Source organism: Dendrobates tinctorius, unplaced genomic scaffold (assembly GCF_039654945.1).
Source record: "Dendrobates tinctorius isolate UK_male_01 unplaced genomic scaffold, ASM3965494v1 ptg000024l, whole genome shotgun sequence".
Classification (NCBI taxonomy): Eukaryota; Metazoa; Chordata; class Amphibia; order Anura; family Dendrobatidae; genus Dendrobates; species Dendrobates tinctorius.
This window is the reverse complement of record NW_027361692.1, coordinates 18621235-18640817: the sequence shown is the minus strand read 5'-3', so window position 1 is coordinate 18640817 and position 19583 is coordinate 18621235. Positions and strand designations below refer to the sequence as shown.

At 39.0% G+C, this 19583-nt stretch overlaps 1 protein-coding gene across 6 annotated transcripts in view; it reads left to right on the top strand.

Annotated features, from left to right (window-relative positions):
• ADGRB3 (adhesion G protein-coupled receptor B3) overlaps nt 1-19583 on the top strand; it is a 1461501-nt gene that overhangs the window by 620321 nt on the left and 821597 nt on the right. For all 6 annotated transcript variants that reach the window (XM_073569395.1, XM_073569396.1, XM_073569393.1 and 3 more), the window contains one exon: nt 12065-12229. In XM_073569395.1, the coding sequence (XP_073425496.1) occupies nt 12065-12229 (165 nt within the window). The remainder of the gene's footprint in view (nt 1-12064; nt 12230-19583) is intronic.

Genomic DNA, 19583 nt, shown 5'->3' with positions numbered 1-19583 from the left:
CTAATTTCCAGATATGTGCTGAGGGATTCTATTTAGAGGATTAAAATATTCTGATATTATAGAAGTCATCAAGACTATGTTCACACATTGCATCAAAACTTGCTCTCTTGGCAGTTAAAACATTACATTCAAAACTTGAGTTTTTCAGCATTTTCATAGCATACGCTTGGCTTTTTTGCAGCGGTTTGTGTCATTTTTGCTGCAGTTTTCTGGTGCAGATTATTTGTCTACAGTACATGTTTCAGAAAATTAGTTTTATTCAACTTAGACATTGCAAAAAAGGTTAGTTGCATTTTTGCGGTGTTTTTGCACTCTCTCATTACTTTCTGTGAGTGAAAAAACTGCAAAACACTGAAATAATCAATAGGCTGCAGAACTCAAAAGCTTTGCAGTTTTTAAATACAGTCAGAAAAAATAAACAAGTGTTTGCATGAGATTTCTGAAATCTTATAAGTTTTGATAGCACTGTAAAAATCAGCTTTTAATTTGCATAAAACAAATGCAGCAAAAATGCAATGTGTGAATTTAGCCTTAAAGCAACTTTTTCTATATCATTTTGAAAAAAATTACTTGTTATATCAGTTGTATTAAGTTTTCTAAATTTCTTTGATTAATTGGTTCATTTGCAATGGTGGATGAAAAATGCTTATTGCAGCTATATACAAATATATTTTTTTATTATGCATAATAGTTTTCATGACTATAAAAGTGTTGTCTCATCATAAGGGCATATTGCTTTTGGTTCAAAGCCATCATTCAAAGCAATTGCCACGAATACCATTCCTGATACCCTATTAAACAGTTTATTTTGCCAGTCTTGCATAATGGCTTTTCACAGCTTTACAGAAAAGCTCTTGTCATGATCCATTTTTGGATGTGTGACAGCTCTGCTTCCAGTATGATTTAAATGTAGTTTTTTTTCCTTCAGGCCAGCAGGGGTTAATGTCAGTTTCCCTTAGTCCAACTGCAGAGTTGATAGTTCAGCTGATATGGATGGTGACCACTCCCACCATCCTTTAAATGGTCACCTGATATATCAGCTGACTATCAGTGATAGAGCAATCTATGTTGACCAGGCCTGGAGTAAGGAGCTCTCTGGTTGCAGTAGTGAATCTGCTGGTTTTGTGGAGTTCATGGTCCTGGTGCCTTTCTTCTGCTGTGCGGTGCTTTGCAGTAGAGAGAGTTGTTAAGCTAAGTTTCGTGTTTTTACCTCCTCTGTCTTGTGCTTGTCACCCCCTGTGTTGCACCATCTGCAGTGGTGATGCTAGTGCTCTTGATGGCCAAGGCACTAGCCGAGGCAGTGTGAAGTGACAGTGAGGGATGAGGCTCATGATGGTGGCAGGGGAGAAGGACCCACTTAGAGCATTAGGGGAGTGCAGGGACAGGCTCAGGTTTGAGCTCAGGAGGTTCCATCCCTCATTCCCTATCGGCAGGGTCTTTCTCTCCCCTTTACCATCCCGTTGTGTGTGTTGTGCCGTCCGCTGGACCAACCCCTGGTGGGGTCATTACATTCCATGACAGCTCTTTAGTTGAACTCATAAATGGCAGGTTCTTAGCTTTAGAAGACCAAGTAAGCATTTTAAAAAGTAATATGCTTCTTTGATTACATGCTCAAAACGATTAATAACATTCATGTAAAACTTTATTATTGGGGTTCTTTTAAAATGTCAGCTACACATGAAAAATGAATGCCATCCTTTAAGTCTGCGATAATATCTGTCCGAGCTAAAATATAGTGTTGGAAAGAGCGCTATCATGTTGCATAATGCAAACTGCTACTATTTACTGTTGACACAACAAAGTTTAGACATAGGAGCAAGTCCTTGTATAGTTTGACCTATTGTACAGAGTTATTCCATTAGTTTATTGGCTTTTGTGAGTTGGCGTACTGCAAAGAAATACATTGTTAAGAGTACTCTCATGGCTTCCTGTGACATTCAGAGGGTTACTGGAGAAGTGCCAGTAAATGAACATTAACTTTATGTTATAATTTTAGAAGCTTTTCAAATTTTAAGAGACTCTTAGCTTAAATTCATAAAGATTTAGAGCAGCAGCTTTAATTTGTATGTGTATTATTTACTTAGATTTCATGCCTTATATTCTTATAATAACCTGGAAAGGCATCACACGAGCAGATAGCTTAGCTATTTTATTAGTCTTTGTTCACTTTCTAGCTATTTAGAAACAAAATGGCCAAATGACTGGCACACAGCCATGACAACACATGGGCATAATCATAATCTTCCTTCAGAAATTGTTTGTAGGTATTGAGGCCAGCTGGCAAGGGCATATATCAGTCGGTCCTACAGAGGATGGATTAGGACAGCAACATGTGGTAATAAGTTCTGAATTTTATTTTAGGTGAGAAAATAGCAGATGCACTCACTTCATATTCAGGGAAAGTAATGAAGAAATGCATTATTTCTTATATCATAAAAAGAGTTTTGCACCTGTTCGAAGCTGTATCAAAATTATGCCCAGTGACATTAACATTTATGAGCAAGAAAAACATTCAATGTATTTCTAACTTAGGCAGTGACAGTTCAGCAGCAATGACCTTTTGTTTTTTACTGCTAGGCACTACTTATGATACTTTGTTATAATCTTCTGTTGCAGACAATTATCAAGGTTTAAAAGGATGGATAGGAAAGCAGAAGCCCCATTTTATGACTCTACAGCCTCAAAACAGAACAAAGTATAAAACAGCATATCCCTCAGATAGTTTTTCATCCATGGCACTATCTTGGAAGCATGAGAAGAAAAAAAAAGATCTTTATTGTCTATGAGAAAGCAAACAAGATAAAAAAAGCAATTTTCAAGCTAATTTTCTTAAAGTACTGTTGTTATCTATAGACATATTAACTGCATTTCTAACTACAAAGCGTGTTACAAGCTACTGAAATAGATGGAAAGAAGCAGTTCTCTGTTCAAAATTAATGAACAGTTACGTCTCATGTGTATATGTATATATATATGTGTATATATATAAACATATACTGTATATACTGTATATATTGTGGTATATCAGCTCACTTGCCTGCTCACAGAGGTAGACACAGGAACATTTCTTCTGCTGGTTTATTTAAAATACAGCTACAGCATAAACTACTGCAGGCTCAACAAAATAAACATGGCCTTTTTGGCATAATAGGAAAAACAAAATAGAACATGCAGCTTAGTCCATGTTGATGCAGGGATCGGCCTGTTCAGGAAAGAAATAAACATCTCCTGGTATAGCCTCCTTGTCAGGACACGTAGCACTGGAGTTCCACTCTCCATTCCTACCGAATACTGAATGCCTCAGAAGGTCGACTATTTAAACCCCAGATCACACCCTGTGGTGGAGATAAGGTGGACAACCTCTCACCCACCCTATGGTTGCTCACAAAAACCCATCCTCTAAAATGGCCGATTAACCCTTCTCATCACATAGTGTGCTGAAGCAAATTTAAATCCCTGAAGTTAATAATGTTGCACACTGGGATTCTCCCGCTGTGTGGGATAGATCCCAAGCCTTGTCTGGTGCCGTGGTCTCCCATTTGGGCTCAGCAACTGGATCTGCTGCTTAGCGCAGACATCAGTCCCAGCAAATTGCTCAGGCTCCTGTTATATGGGTGGTTACTCCCGGCTCCTAAAGTCTATGGTAACCAGTGGTATACAGAGGCAGCCCTTCTCTCTGGAGTCTCAGTCCAGAAGTCACCTTACTTCTTCTTATTGGTGATTAGATTGCTCTGGTGATGTGGCAATTCCAGATTTGCTCACTGACGATGCCCTGTCCGACTGGGCATGAGTGTTTGGGGTGGAGCCTAGCGCATTAAGGGCTTTCGGCGAAGCATGCAGGTGTGCTAGCATTATTTGTGTTTAGTGTGTGTGGATGGATACTCTGCCTCTCTGGTGGTTCATATGTTTACCTAGTTTTCCTTAGGTAGGTTTTTTGCTTTTGCTTGACCTAGTGCCTGTATCGGCCACATGTGCGGTTAGCATGGGTCAGTTTCGGTGCACTGTCAACCCATGTGCTTATTCCCTATTGTTTTAACTGAGTATTGCACACTCCTCATTTTTTTGTACCGCTCAGTAGTTAGTTGAGCATGGTACTTATATTATCTATGCCACTCGGTGGTTGGCTGAGTTAGGTATTTATATTTTCTGTGCCACTCGGTGGTTAGCTGAGCTGGTAGTAATTACCCCTGTACCCCTTGGTGGTTAGCTGAGCTGACACTCTTCACTCCTGTACCCCTCGGTGGTTAGCTGAGCTGGTACTCCTCTTCCTGTGCATTCCTGAGTAGTATCTGGTGTTGGGGTATTGCATTCCATTCACACTATGTGGAGTTAAATAAGTGTGTTTAGGAAGGACCACTCGCTAGTAGTTTTTTATCCCTCATTGTTCACACTAGCAGCAGATTTTCATCTCTGCACAGTGGACCCCAGGTTGCGATTGCACTTTATAGTTTAATTTAATTTAGTGCAATCTGCCAACCCTAACAAATAGTCTCAGTGAAACTTATCTCTTCCCTCCAGCACTTCATCAGTGACTTTGTTACTATATATATATATATATATATATATATATATATATACTGTATATATTCATGCAAAATGTGCATGTCATGAATTACATTTTGCACAAGTAGATATTGTTGCCACATTCCAGTAATGCTAAATTGTCCATTCTTTAATAGAATACATTGCATGCAAAAGATATTTAACTTCACGACCTTGGGATTTTACGCTTTTACATTTTTTTTTTGTTGCTCACCTTCTTTGCAGAGCCATAACTTTTTTATTTTTCCATCAATATGGATTTGTGAGGGCTTGTTTTTTGCTAGACCAGTTGTACTTTTGAATGACACCATTGATTTTACCATATAGTGTACAGAAAAATGGGAAAAAATAACTAGTGCAGTGAAATTGCAAAATAAATGCAATTTCACAATTATCTTTTGTTTTTTACCTTGTGCACTAAATGCTAAAACCTGCTATTATCCATCTCCAGGTCATTACAAGTTCTTAGATACCAAACAAATATATATTCTTTCCTATTTAAAAGTGAAAAAAAACATCCAAAGTTTGTAAAAAAAAATTTTAAAAATATAGCGCCATTTTCTGAGAACTGTCTCCAACTTTTTGGGATCTAGGATTAGGTGAAGACTTATTTCTTGCACATCTAGCTAACATTTTTGTTCATACCATTTTCAGGTAGATAAGATGTTTTGAACTCCTGTTATTGAATTCTATTGCAATGTTGCCAAGACCAAAAAACTTATTCAGGTGTTTTGATCTTTTTTTGTTGTTACGCTGTTAACCGATTTAACTAATTAATTATTTTTATATTTTGATAGATTGTGCTTTTCTGAACGCATTGATACCACATATGTGTTTTTTATTGTTTTATTTTGAACGGGACAAAAGGGGTGATTTGAACTTTTATACTTTTATTTTTTGTTATACTTTTAAAGTTTTTTTCTTCTTTTTACTTGGTTCAATGGTCTCCTTTGGAGACTTGAAGCTGCAAAGTTGTGATCTAGCAAAAATCATAATCTCCTATGAACACCAGCCCATGGCATTCAGCAGATCAGATGCAGAAAAGCAATGACAATCTGCAGACCCCAGTTGTCATGCTAACCCATCAGCACCCCAAGATCATGTGACAGGTGCGCCGATGGGCGGGATATGTGACATGCTTCCTGTGTGATCATGTTAAATGCTGCTGTCAGTGATTGACTGCGGCATTCAATATGTTAACAATGGGTAGATTGACTGTTAAGGGAACATGACAGCTGATCAAATCAGCTGTCATGTGCTGGAAAAGATGCTGGCTCAGCACCGAAGTCTGCTTCAAAGGAGAATACAAGACCTATGATCAACCTATGCGTCATAGGTAGTGAAGGGGTTAAAGGTTAAAGAGGTTTTGCACTTTACCTTTATTTAAACAAACATGTTTGAAGACATTAATTTGTGGCAATCACTAATATATGTGTTATAGGTTCTCGTCTTCACATGGTTAATGCAGTCTTACAGAATGTGCAACACTCTTAAACTTAAAATCGAGATTTATATAGCCCTTAATTTAATGCAGTAGTCGCATCTTTGTCAGGTTCTGATTTTTAAAGTACCTAAATGCCTTTTTGATATTTATGCCATATTGATAGAGTGATTGTGTCCATTTTTCACTTGATCATTATTATTAATTTATTATTATTATTTATTATTATAATGCCGTTTATTCCATGATGCTTTACATGTGAAAATGAATATACATAATAAAAACAAACACAATAATCTTAAGCAATACAAGTCACGACTGGCACAGGAGGAGAGGACCCTGCCTGTCAGGGCTCACTGTCTACAAGGGCTGGGTGAGGATACAATAGGTGAGGGCAGAGTTTAACACCAGTGCCCCTGCATAGTTCTGGTCCCCATCCCCTGCAGGGACACCGCCTTACTTTTCATTCCCGGTCTGCTCCTCATTATCTTCCAGGGCTCTCCTCTGATGCCCCCATCCCAGGCCCCTCACATCCTGCCTCTGCTGCCACTTCCTGGTTTCAGTGTGTGGCCCACGGGTCTCCTGGCACAGCTCTAAGGGTGCAACCTCGCATGCTCCCAGTCTCTTAAAGAGACAGCACACTATTTCCTATTTAGGGTCTTATCCAATGGATGAGTGACTTGCACTATTTCAGGCACCTCTGCCCTAAGGGAGGTGCCTGAGCAACAAGTGTTTCCTGTTGCTAGTTCTCAGGTTCCCTGTGCCTGCATGCTTATGCTCTGCTTGCATCTCGCTAATACCAGATTGTCTCCTCAGTGTATCCTCCGTGACAATGCCAGCTCCACCTGCTTCTCTCTGTGTCAGCTGCTGCCCGCTACCCACTTCAGCCATTTTTTTCCTGCCTGGTTCTCCGCTACTTGCAGTACCTGAGACAAAAAAAGCCCAACACTCTATACCAAAAGATGGGCGGTAAACTAGAAATATAAACCACCATTGCAATAAGAATTCCACTCCATACGTACTTGTAGCCAAGAGAAAAAAGGAGTAATGGATTCAAAAATTAGTAAAAAATACATAAAATTTTATTAAGCACATGCACAGACAAATAACATGTAAATAGCAAAATTGCAAAAAATCATGAGAAACAAACAGGACAGACCGGGAAGGGGAAATACAGCTGTGCACCATCACGACTATAATCACAGCAGCACATATGGTACATAGATGTTACATAAATAACAAGCAGAACCACCCATGACAACAAATAGTTTAGCCAAAATAGGCATATAAATACAGGGAGTGATCCTGCCACAGGAAATAATAGTAATAAATAAGGTGCTGCTGGTAATGGCGGTAATTTAGCTCCGCAAAAAAATCCACAAAACCATGACTGATGTATGTAAAGGTGGATGCAGGCAGCTTACCAAGTGGTGCACAGAAGACCAAGTCCAGAGGGAGACCCCCCTGTATTACTATTATTTCCTGTGGCAGGATCACCCCCTGTATTTACTGTATATGCCTATTTTGGCTAAGCAATTTGTTGTCATGGGCGGTTCTGCTTGTTATTTATGTAACATCTATGTACCATATGTGCTGCTGTGATTATGGTCATGTTGGTGCACAGCTGTATTTCCCCTTCCCTGTTTGTGTCTCATGATTTTTTGCAATTTTGCTATTTACATGTTATTTGTCTGTGCATGTGCTTAATAAAAACTTTTGTATTTTTTTACTAATTTTTGAATCCATTACTCCTTTTTACTCTTGGCTACTTGCAGTACCTGCCTGCCCAGGTTCCACGTGCCCGGGGTCTAACTGTATGTTAGCACTTTGTGTCTCCTGAACTTTCATTCTGTCCCTGTTCGAGGGGTCTTACTATGGGAGTCTTGGGCTTGCTTAGTCACACCCCCTTTGGAGCCCCCCCGGTAGTGGTCCCATGGTTCCATGAAAATTTCAATAAACAAATGTGCACTTCACTGTCTGTGCCTCTGTTTCCATTTGTTACACAGAGCTTGTCATGCAGCAGTTTTGTGGATCAGTGGTTAATGCAGGTTGTAGGCTTGTCAGAAGAGATGGGTCTTCAGGTTCCTTTTGAAGGTTTCCACGGTAGGCAAGAGTCTGATATGTTGGGGTAGAGAGTTGACGAGAAGGGGGATGCATGGGAGAAAGCTTGTATGCGATTGTGGGAAGAGGAGATAAGAGGGGAGAAGAGAAGGAGATCTTGTGAGGATTGTAGGTTGCTTGCTGGTAGGTTCCAGGAGATGAGGTCACAGATGTATAGCGGAGACAGGTTGTGGATGGCTTTGCATGCCATGGTTAGGGTTTCGAACTGGAGTCTCTGGGTAATGGGGAGCCAGTGAATGGATTGAAAGGAGGAGAGGCCAGTGAATAGCGGAGGATAGGTGGATTAGATGGGCAGCAGAGTTTAGGATAGATTGGAGGGGGGGTGATAGAGGGGAGGCCACAGAGCAGGATCATTTTCTGTTTTGGCTATATATATACTGTATATGCTCTTCCACTTTAACATTAACTATAATCTGTTTTCCATCCACTTTTCACCTTGGAATTATATAGTAAACTAGCTGAAGAGCCCGGCGCTGTCCGGGAATAGTATCTAACTGTGGTTAGTTATAGCAAATTATAATTATCCTCCATCCCATAGTCCCGTGCCCATATACCCATCATAAATATCTGCCATCCCATAGTCCCGTGCCCATATACCCGTCATACATATCCTCATCCCATAGTCAAGTGCCCATTTACCCATCACACATCCTCCATCCCATAGTCCCGTGCCCATATACATATCCGCCACCCCATAGTCCTGTGCCCATATACCCGTCATACATATCCTCCGTCCCATAGTCCAGTGCCCATATACCCATCACACATCCTCCATCCCATAGTCAACCATTATGACATCATAATGAGCGGCGGGGCTTGCAACCTATGATGACATCAGCATTGCCATGGCAACCATTGTGACATCATAATGAGGGGCGGGGCTTGATACACACACACTGTTTCCCCATTATGTAGATAGGGGCATTATGACATAATAATGAGGGACGGGGCTTGACGCACACACACTTTTTCCCCAGTATGTAGACAGGGGCAAAATTGTTTGGTGAATTGGAACGCGCAGGGTTAAAATTTCGCCTCAAAACATAGCTTAGGACGCTCTCGGGGTCCAGACGTGTGACTGTGCCAAATTTTGTGGCTGTAGCTGCGATGGTGCGGATGCCTATTCCGGACATACACACACACACATACATACACACACACATGCATACATACATACACACTTTGAGCTTTATATATTAGATTATTTAGATGTCACATCCTTTACAGATAACTGCATTCCTGCTAGACTGTAATCATACTGCATATATTTTATTGTTATGCCTACATGCTGATTTTTTTTGCATGAGGAGTAGTGTTGGGTAAACCCATAGATGTTCGGATCCGCGTGTTCGGCCAAACTTTTTTAAAAGGTTCGGTTCGGGTACCAGAATGGTACCCAAACTCAAAACCAAATCCTAATGCCATTCAAATGAATGGGGGACCAGAACATCCAGTGTTTCCCACTCTGTCATCTGTGTGACAGAGTGCAAAACACCAGCTGTGATCAGTGGTAACCTTTCAAGCTACCACTGGTCAGAGTGCTGCAGTACTCAAGCTGTTATACAGATGATAGTATGTGAGCCAGAAACAGTGATCAACTGTAAAAAGGTTACTGACGGTCACAGGTGTCGACTGATGAGAGTACTACTTTCATCATCGTACACCTGGTCTCACAGATAGCAGCAAGAGCAGGCATACAATGACGAGAGTATTCATCAGACAGCACCTGTGTAATAAATAAATAAATACAAAAAAAAAGTAGTGGGGTCCCCTCTATTTTTGCTAACCAGCACAAGCAAAGCTGACAGCTGCAGGTTACAGCATTCAGCTGTCAGCATTATCTTGTCTGGTTATAAAAAACAGAAGGGTCCCACACAGTTTTTGTAAATTATTTAAATAAATAATATAAAAAAGGTGCAAGTTCCCTCCATTTTTGTTTTCAGACAAGAGTAGGTTATTAATATGTTTTCCAGGAAAACCTCATTAAGGGTGGGACTGGATAATCATTTCTTCTGATATATCCCAAATGAACACAGTACATCAAATGTGTTATGCAACTCAGATTACCACTTACATTGTAGTCTATATTGTAAGTAATTGTCAAGATATTTTTAAAGGGAACCTGTCATGTAAAATAATGCTATCAACCTGCAGGTATGGGGTTAATCTGCAGGTCAATTGCGCTTGACACTGTGTGGCACCTGCACTGAGAGCGATGCAGATGGGAGGAAATTAACTTTATTCCCCCCAGCAGTTTTCAGCTTCCATGCAAAGTTGTGATGCTGGTTCAGTTTCAGTCACTAATCTGTGCATATAGAGCGGCGAGTGTAGCAATTCCCCAGGCACTCACTGACAGCGAGCCCTAATGCAGAGCTGGCTTTCATTCAGTCCTGGGGAAGCGGTTACAGCCCCTACTCACTGTACATAGCGTGGTGACTAAAACATTGTCGTTGTCACCCCTTTGACTTTGATTTATTTACACCATCCCCCCACTTTCCGTGCCATCCAGATCTTCTCTTCTGTGCAGGGTTATTCACCATCTGGTGAACTTCACTTCATAGCTGTTTACTAAACCTGGTGATAATGCACCGAGCTAGCACACAGCTAAGAGCCACACTTCATGAATCCGTAAGCCACACGTGGCAGCCATGCTACAAATTGATGACCATGCCCTAGTCTTTAGCTTTCAGTGAGATAAGGCTGGCAATATGATGTAGCAAGCTGTCTGGCAATTTAATGGGTATCAGTAGCTGACATTATGGTGGAGAACTGTTACTGGAGATGTGATTTGAAGCTGTGTTTTGCAATATGGTGGGTCAAAGTGAAAATGTAAAATTAAACCAAGTAAAAATTTGCATGATTGAAAAGAGTCATTTTCTTTATTTGATTATGCAAACAAAGGATAAAAAAGATGAGATAAAAACAAACAAGTTGATTCTAGGTTTAAGGAGCAGTTGCCCTCTCATCCCTTACTCCAAAATATAAGAAACCCAGCCTTGTAAAAGTACATATTTAATCTTGGCACATGCCTAAATCTAGGAATGAGAATACAATATACTAAGGCTAATTGCAAGTTTTAGAATGCTAAGCAATGAGCAAATCATAGGTGCCATTAAGAAAGCTGAGCAGCTCGTCGACATTTGTGGGGCAATGTCCTCTCCTCCCTTTGCAGTTCCCTAAAGCCCAATATACACTTTGGTAGCTGTCGGCTAAATAATCATTTGGCCTACAGTTATCTTCCTCAATTGTTCCATATGCAGGATCACATCTGTGTTCTCTATGAGAGAGCTGGTGGCACACTTCTCTTGCCCCGAGAGAAAAAAATGATTGGTCAATTCTGAATCTAACATGCCAGATCCTTCTGTGCACTGACATTACCTATCGGGGTAGAGTTGAAAGAATGCCATACATATTAAACAATTGGTTGATTCTGCAGATATCAACTGGTTTGGCTGACTTTTGTCTAATGTGTATGGGACCTTTAAGGTATATTTTAAAATTGTTTTATCTCTCCTTTTGGTCCAATGTCGGCATAATCAAATAAAGATGGTGTATTTTTTAACACAAAATATAAATATATATATAAAATATAAATATATATAAAATATATATAGTAAAACTCAAGCCAAATATACAGTAAAATCTTTTGTTTTCTGTTTTAAACTTCTAATTAAATATGAATCTTTTCACCTGTTATATAGTAAGGTGTATTGTGAAAAATACAGCACTTGCACTACAGAGTAAAGATGTTTTTCGTGACCGAGCTTATTCAATGTACATAGGCTTTGCTACCATCATCCACCTTTTAAGTGTTTCAGCTGAGCATAAACTTTTCTAATAAATTAGAAAAAAATTATTTTCTATTTTTTTTCTCTATGCCAAATAGTCATGTATGGGTTTCTGACTGAATTTGTAGCTGTTGTATTTATAGCGTTCTTTGTCTGCTTGCTTCACATCCAGTTGATGGCCTATGGCAGGAATGGAGTTCTTGGAGCCAATGTTCGGTATCATGTTCCAATGGCACACAGAAAAGACAGAGAGAATGTTCACCAGCATCCCATGGTGGCTCTGATTGTAGAGGACCTTACAGTGAGACAAGAGAATGTCATAATCAGGATTGTACAGGTAAGCATTTGGACATCATTTTATCCATGATATGACTTCAGAGAACACTATGAAATCCAATATATTATCTCATGTAGCTTTTATGGGTGAAAAGAGAGTAACATTGCAGAAATATATCAGTTTAATAGTTTTTCATACCACAATATATTGTGTTTTTATAGCTAGAATGATACTATCAATTTTAATATGTGAAACATTTTGATATCATTGGGAAGGTGCAGTATAGGGATGGCAAAGAAAGTAATATGTGATAAATATTAAAGTGCATCCATAAATGTATTCATTTAGTACCAAATTAGATGAAAGAATCTCTCATTTTTTGCAATTATTTTATTATGTGGGGTGGTTTATGGTTTTAAGCCATTATAGTTTTCAGATGAACGCAATCATTTACATGAACAGCATGCGTACTTTATGATGTTGTCATATTTCTGTTTACAGAATTATAGAGGATATAACCCCATTTTGAGGGTCATTATCATAATAATTAATTACGTTCCTGATGTTAACATGCATTTCAGAATCGGATGATGTTAATACGGCAGAAGCAAAAAAATAAAAATCTTGCACATTTTCTGAGTGATACCACCATTACATTTGACCTCTGTTTAACCTCTGGGGCTATAAAGAATTATAACATGTGTACTTTCTCTTTCTGGGTTGCCAGGTCTTATTAAAAGTCAGCTAGGTTAAACTCTAGGGATTTGTTTTTGCTAATAATTAGTAGGATACCTGGAATGGTGTTTCCCTTTGGCCATCAGTAGCTGCTAGTGCTGTATTTTAAATTAGCACATGAATTTTGTAGTCATATATTCACTTGTCAAAAGTCAAATCACATTTTCTTGATAATATTAAATTTCCCTTTTAATATACAGCACATTGAGCTGTGTATGATTTAACATAATTTAGCATAAATGCAGTAAAAATTCATTGTTGAACACAAATGAATGTTCAATACGACTTTATAATCAACTAAAATCTGATTGAAATTGATTCTTCCATTACAAAAAATACTTGTGTTTTAAGAAATCTAAAAATCATTATAATGTGCTAATAACTAGCTGTAAATGTCAAGTGCAAAAAATTTCACATCACCATAGAAACTTGGATTCATACATTCGTGTTTCATGGTCTGAGCTTTGACCATGATACATGGACCGGCAATGCGTCTCTTGACCTGAATTTGACAGCCTCCCAGGCTTATGGGAGGATATCATATTCAAGGCAAGAGATGCACGGCTGGTTCATACTAAAAGTGCAAAACACAGATGTTTGAATCTGACCTTAATTATATGTCTTATTTTAGTAATCATACCTCAGGGGCAAGGGTACTTTTTTAGCCCCAAAGGGGTATTCTCAAATTGTCTCTTTAGAAACACAGAAATACTCCAGGAGAGAAAAGCGCAAAATAGGGTCTTATCCGATGACAGTTCCAAAAGATTTTTTAGTTTGCACTCACCTAGTTTTCCAAAATGTAAAAGCATGTAGGATTCATCAGAGTTGACAGCTGCCGCAGATCCAAAGCCATTTGACCAAACCATTTGACCAATTCACAATAGCAGATTGATGAGACGTGGATAGTACTGCGCTGCTGTAGAAATCACAATCAAAATATATGGATATAAAGATCATATTTTATTCACTATTCTCTCAACTCGTTTCAAAGTTCACATGACTCCTTCTTCAGGACATGCATAAGACATCCATCTAGGAAGAAGTTATGTGAACTTCGAAATGCGTTGAGAGAATAGTGAATAAAATATATTTATATCCATATTTTGGGATTGTGATTTCTACAGCAGCGTGGTAACATCCACGTCTCCTTCTATCTGCTATTGCAAATTGTCTCTTTAGCAGCTCAGAGCTATCCAGTATCCTTTTTTCCTGCTTGCTTGGGGGAGTGGCACTCCTCCCTGACTGGTACTTCTGGTTAGGAGATTAGCTCTGATACAAGGCTTCAAATCCTGTCAGTGTTCTTAAGGTACTGTCACACTTAGCGATGTACCAGCGATCCCGACCAGCAATATGATGCGGTCAGGATCGCTGGTACATAGCTAAGTGGTCGCTAGTGAGCTGCCACACAGGCAGATCTCACCAGCGACATCGCTGGGGACGGGGGTCGCTACTTACCTGTCACACCAGGCGATCCTGCGTCCTCCCGCCCGGCTCCACGCGTCGCTCGTCATCACAGCAGGAAGCGCCGCAGGAAGCTAACGATGAGAAACAGTCCAGGACGTTCTTGCGTGATCAGCAAAAACCAGCGGGGGAGCAGGTTGTAGGTAAGTATCACACACAGCGATATCGCTAGCAATATCGCTATAACGTCACAAGTTATAGCGATATTGCTAGCGATATCGCTTAGTGTGACAGTACCTTTAGTCTACTCTGTTGTTACAATACTTATATATAGAGATTAGAGAGAGCCTTTCAACAAGTACACAGATAAGGAAAGTGAGAGCCATGATTAGGAATGCAACTCTGGAAACTGCTCCTTAACATATTGTAGTAAACCTATAGTATTGTGACCCTGTAATGAAAAGCATGATGTTAACAGCAGAAGTTTTAGTTGGAAGTTACACCATTTATCTTGCCACACAAAGTACTAAGAAAATTTGAAGTGGGATGACGAGGGGAAAAGAAATGTAATTTTTGTTATTGTTTTTTGGGTTTAGCTTTCACTGTATTATTTGCATGGTAAAAATGGCCTGTCATTCAAATAAGTAAACTTCGGCACTCATAAATGGTATCAAGGAAGGAAATATATTTTATTCAACAGTACCGACCCTTGTGCAAACAGACTATATCCACACAGCACAGAAACCTTGACCTCCTTCCATGTACATATACCTTGTGAAAGGCCTAGTTTGACTGAAACATTGGATCAGTCTGTTTGCACAAGGGTCTGCTGAGTTAAATAAAATTTCTTTCCTCACTTGCAACCATTTCTAAGTTATGAAGTTTATACTACTTATTTAAAGATTGTGTCTTACTTCAGAGGACCTACTTACCATTACAGTTGAGCTAATTTATATGTCTTATAAAAATGACTTGATAACACGATTCTTCAGGTCAATTCAATTATGACAACACTTGCACAAATTAAAAACAGATTACCGAAATCCTGAACTTTTTCTATTTTTTGAGACTCATAGCTTTTTCATTTTTTCATGAATAGAACCATGTGAAGGCTTGTTTTTTTGCATACCTAAGCGTATTTTTTATTGATACCATTTTGGAGTACATACATCTCTTGAAAACGTTTTATTGCAATTTTGAGAGAGGTGCAAGGGCTGAAAAACAAAAATTTGGGTATTTTTTTTTTCTTTGTACAGCATTGACCGTACGGGTTAATTAAATTTCTTTACTGACAGATTAGACATATAGAGATGTGGCAGTAGCAAATACTGTATGTATTTTTTTTTCTTACTTTGTTTTCTGACTGGTTAAAGAGGGGATGACATTTTTTTAGATTTTAAAAAACAGTCTGTATATTCTTGTTATTTTTAGCCCTACTTTGAAAATTGAAACTGGTAATTTGATAATTTTTTCTACATACTTCAATGTTATAGTACTAAAGTAAATAGTGAAAAGTATGGTCTCCTATGAAGCACAGTACCAATATAACAGCCATCAGTGTCTTCAGTAGACCCTCAGCTGCCATAATAACCCCTATGCACCACAAGTGCGGATGTATACAGTACATACATTGTGCCAAAGGTTTATAGAAACAATGCAATCATTTGGATACATTTCAAGGACATGTGTAATTAATTAAGGATGAACAATAGTTTATCCTCCTTGCATTCACAATGTTATCTTTGGCAACCAGGAGATTATATGATCAGTAATTTGACCATCATAATCACTAGATGCAGTGGCAAATATTTTACAATGAAATTGTATATTCAGAGATGACAGAAGCAGTCTTCTCTCGTGCGGGTTCAACTGCCTCTGATACCAATAAAGCGATCATGTAGTCAAATTAGACCTACACTATACATTTACTGCAGCTGTGATGTACAGTGAGATGTACATTACATGGCTGTTAACAGGCAAAACACTAGACTACCTAGTGTTCAGTGTGTTAACAACTCAGTAAGCTTTCACATTCACAATACACTTAGATGGGCTTCAAAATCATTATATGAGAAGCTCTTTTTATTTCTAAAGTACAAAAGTTCAAATATTTATATATATATACAGTCATGGCCAAAAGTATTGACACCCCTGCAATTCTGTCAGATAATATTCATTTTCTTCCTGTAAATGATTGCAAACACAAATTCTTTGGTATTATTATCTTCATTTAATTTGTCTTAAATGAAAAAACACAAAAGAGAATGAAGCAAAAAGCAAAACATTGATCATTTCACACAAAACTCCAAAAATGGGCTGGACAAAAGTATTGGCACCCTCAGCCTAATACTTGGTTGCACAACCTTTAGCCAAAATAACTGCGACCAACCGCTTCCGGTAACCATCAATGAGTTTCTTACAATGCTCTGCTGGAATTTTAGACCACTCTTTTTTGGCAAACTACTCCAGGTCCCTGATATTTGAAGGGTGCCTTCTCCAAACTGCCATTTTTAGATCTCTCCACAGGTGTTCTATGGGATTCAGGTCTGGACTCATTGCTGGCCACCTTAGAAGTCTCCAGTGCTTTCTCTCAAACCATTTTCTAGTGCTTTTTGAAGTGTGTTTTGGGTTATTGTCCTGCTGGAAGACCCATGACCTCTGAGGTAGACCCAGCTTTCTCACACTGGGCCCTACATTATGCTGCAAAATTTGTTGGTAGTCTTCTGACTTCATTATGCCATGCACACGGTCAAGCAGTCCAGTGCCAGAGGCAGCAAAGCAACCCCAAAACATCAGGGAACCTCCGCCATGTTTGACTGTAGGGACCGTGTACTTTTCTTTGAATGCCTCTTTTTTCTCCTGTAAACTCTATGTTGATGCTTTTGCCCTAAAAGCTCTACTTTTGTCTCATCTGACCAGAGAACATTCTTCCAAAATGTTTTAGGCTTTTTCAGGTAAGTTTTGGCAAACTCCAGCCTGGCTTTTTTATGTCTTGGGGTAAGAAGTGGAGTCTTCCTGTGTCTCCTACCATACAGTTCCTTTTCATTCAGATGCCGACGGATAGTACGGATTGACACTGTTGTACCCTCGGACTGCAGGGCAGCTTGAACTTGTTTGGATGTTAGTGGAGGTTCTTTATCCAACATCCGCACAATCTTGCGTTGAAATCTCTTGTCAATTTTTCTTTTCCGGCCACATCTAGGGAGGTTAGCCACAGTGCCATGGGCTTTAAACTTCTTGATGACACTGCGCACGGTAGACACAGGAACATTCAGATCTTTGGAGATGGACTTGTAGCCTTGAGATTGCTCATGCTTCCTCACAATTTGGTTTCTCAAGTCCTCAGACAGTTCTTTGGTCTTCTTTCTATTCTCCGTGCTCAATGTGGTACACACAAGGACACAGGACAGAGGTTGAGTCAACTTTAATCCATGTCAGCTGGCTGCAAGTGTGATTTAGTTATTGCCAACACCTGTTAGGTGCCACAGGTAAGTTATAGGTGCTGTTAATTACACAAACTAGAGAAGCATCACATGATTTTTTGAACAGTGCCAATACTTTTGTCCACCCTCTTTGTTATGTTTGGTGTGGAATTATATCCAATTTGGCTTTAGGACAATTCTTTTTGTGTTTTTTCATTTAAGACAAATTAAATGAAGATAATAATACCAAAGAATTTGTGTTTGCAATCATTTTCAGGAAGAAACTGAGTATTATCTGACAGAATTGCAGGGGTGTCAATACTTTTGGCCATGACTGTATATTGTATATACAGTAGACACATACAAAAATAAATGCTGCACTCTGAAAATAAAAAATTACAAAAATTTAATATCTGATAGTGACAGCAGTGTTAAGATGCATATGCCAAATATTTAAAAGTGCATCAATCAATATATCAATTACATACAATATCCATAGTTCATGAAGAATAGGGCAGCACGGTGGCTCAGTGGTTAGCCTTGCAGCGCTGGAGTCCTGGGTTCGAATCCCACGAAGGACAATATCTGCAAGAAGTTTGTACTGTATGTTCTCCCCGTGTTTGCATGGGTTTTCTCCCACACTCCAAAGACATACTGATAGGGAATTTAGATTGTGAGCCCCATCAGGGACAGTGATGAAAATGTGTGCAAACTGTAAAGCGCTGCGGAATATGTTAGCGCTATATAAAAATAAAGATTATTAAAAATAAAGATTATGAAGAATAGAATATATTAATTATATACAGAGCAGTGCACATATTGCATGCTTACAATTTTTTACACATAAATTCATAAAGAATAAAATGCATAATTTACAGAACATAATACATGAGCAAACAGCTTAACTGTTCAACAAGTCCGCCTGTGTCAGTGATTGTATTCATAAAAAGACTCACCTACTACACAATTAAAGTTATCAAAATCACTGCTGAAGTCATCATCCAGGAATTGCAAACTGCGCATGATCAAAATACACCAGCACTAGAGGGAAAAAAAGAAGGGGTCTAGCGTGCATGCACATGTGTTTCAGCCATATTATAGACCAGTAACGTACAAATGCTATAGAAAATAGGGGGTGGGCCATTTACATGGATACACCTAAATAAAATGGGAATGGTTGGTGATATCAACTTCCTATTTGTGATACATTAGTATATGGGAGGGGAGAAACTTTCAAAGATGGGTGGTGATCAAGGTGGCCATTTTGAAGTTGGCCATTTTGGATCCAACTTTATTTTTTCCAATGGGAAGAGGGTCATTCTCAAACTTATTGAGAATTTCACAAGAAAAACAATGGTGTGCTTGGCTTTACCATAACTTTATTATTTCATGAGTTATTTACAAGTTTATGACCACTTATAAAATGTGTTCAAAGTGCTGCCCATTATGTTATATTGTCATTGCAACCCTCTTATCCCACTCAATAGGGTTGCATTGACAATACAATTACCACTGACAACACAATTAGGCTCCATCAAGATGGCATTGGGAGCACCTGCTCAGTAGGATCGTTCCTATATATTCTACTGTGCAGGAGCCGCTGGCACCATCTTGACGAATCCTAATTTTTTTATTCTCTAGGAAAATGGAGGCAGCGCCCACAGATTAGCATCTATCGCATCCAATAAATGCTACTATGCAGGTGGTGCTGGCGCCATCTTGATGAAGCCTAATTTTTTCTCTGCCAAAGTGGTGCCAGTGGCAACTACTGCATAGTAGCATCTGTCCGAGTCTGATAGACATGTCTGTGCTTGCATGTCCACCAGCATCATTTTGTTTGAAAAAAATAAAAATTT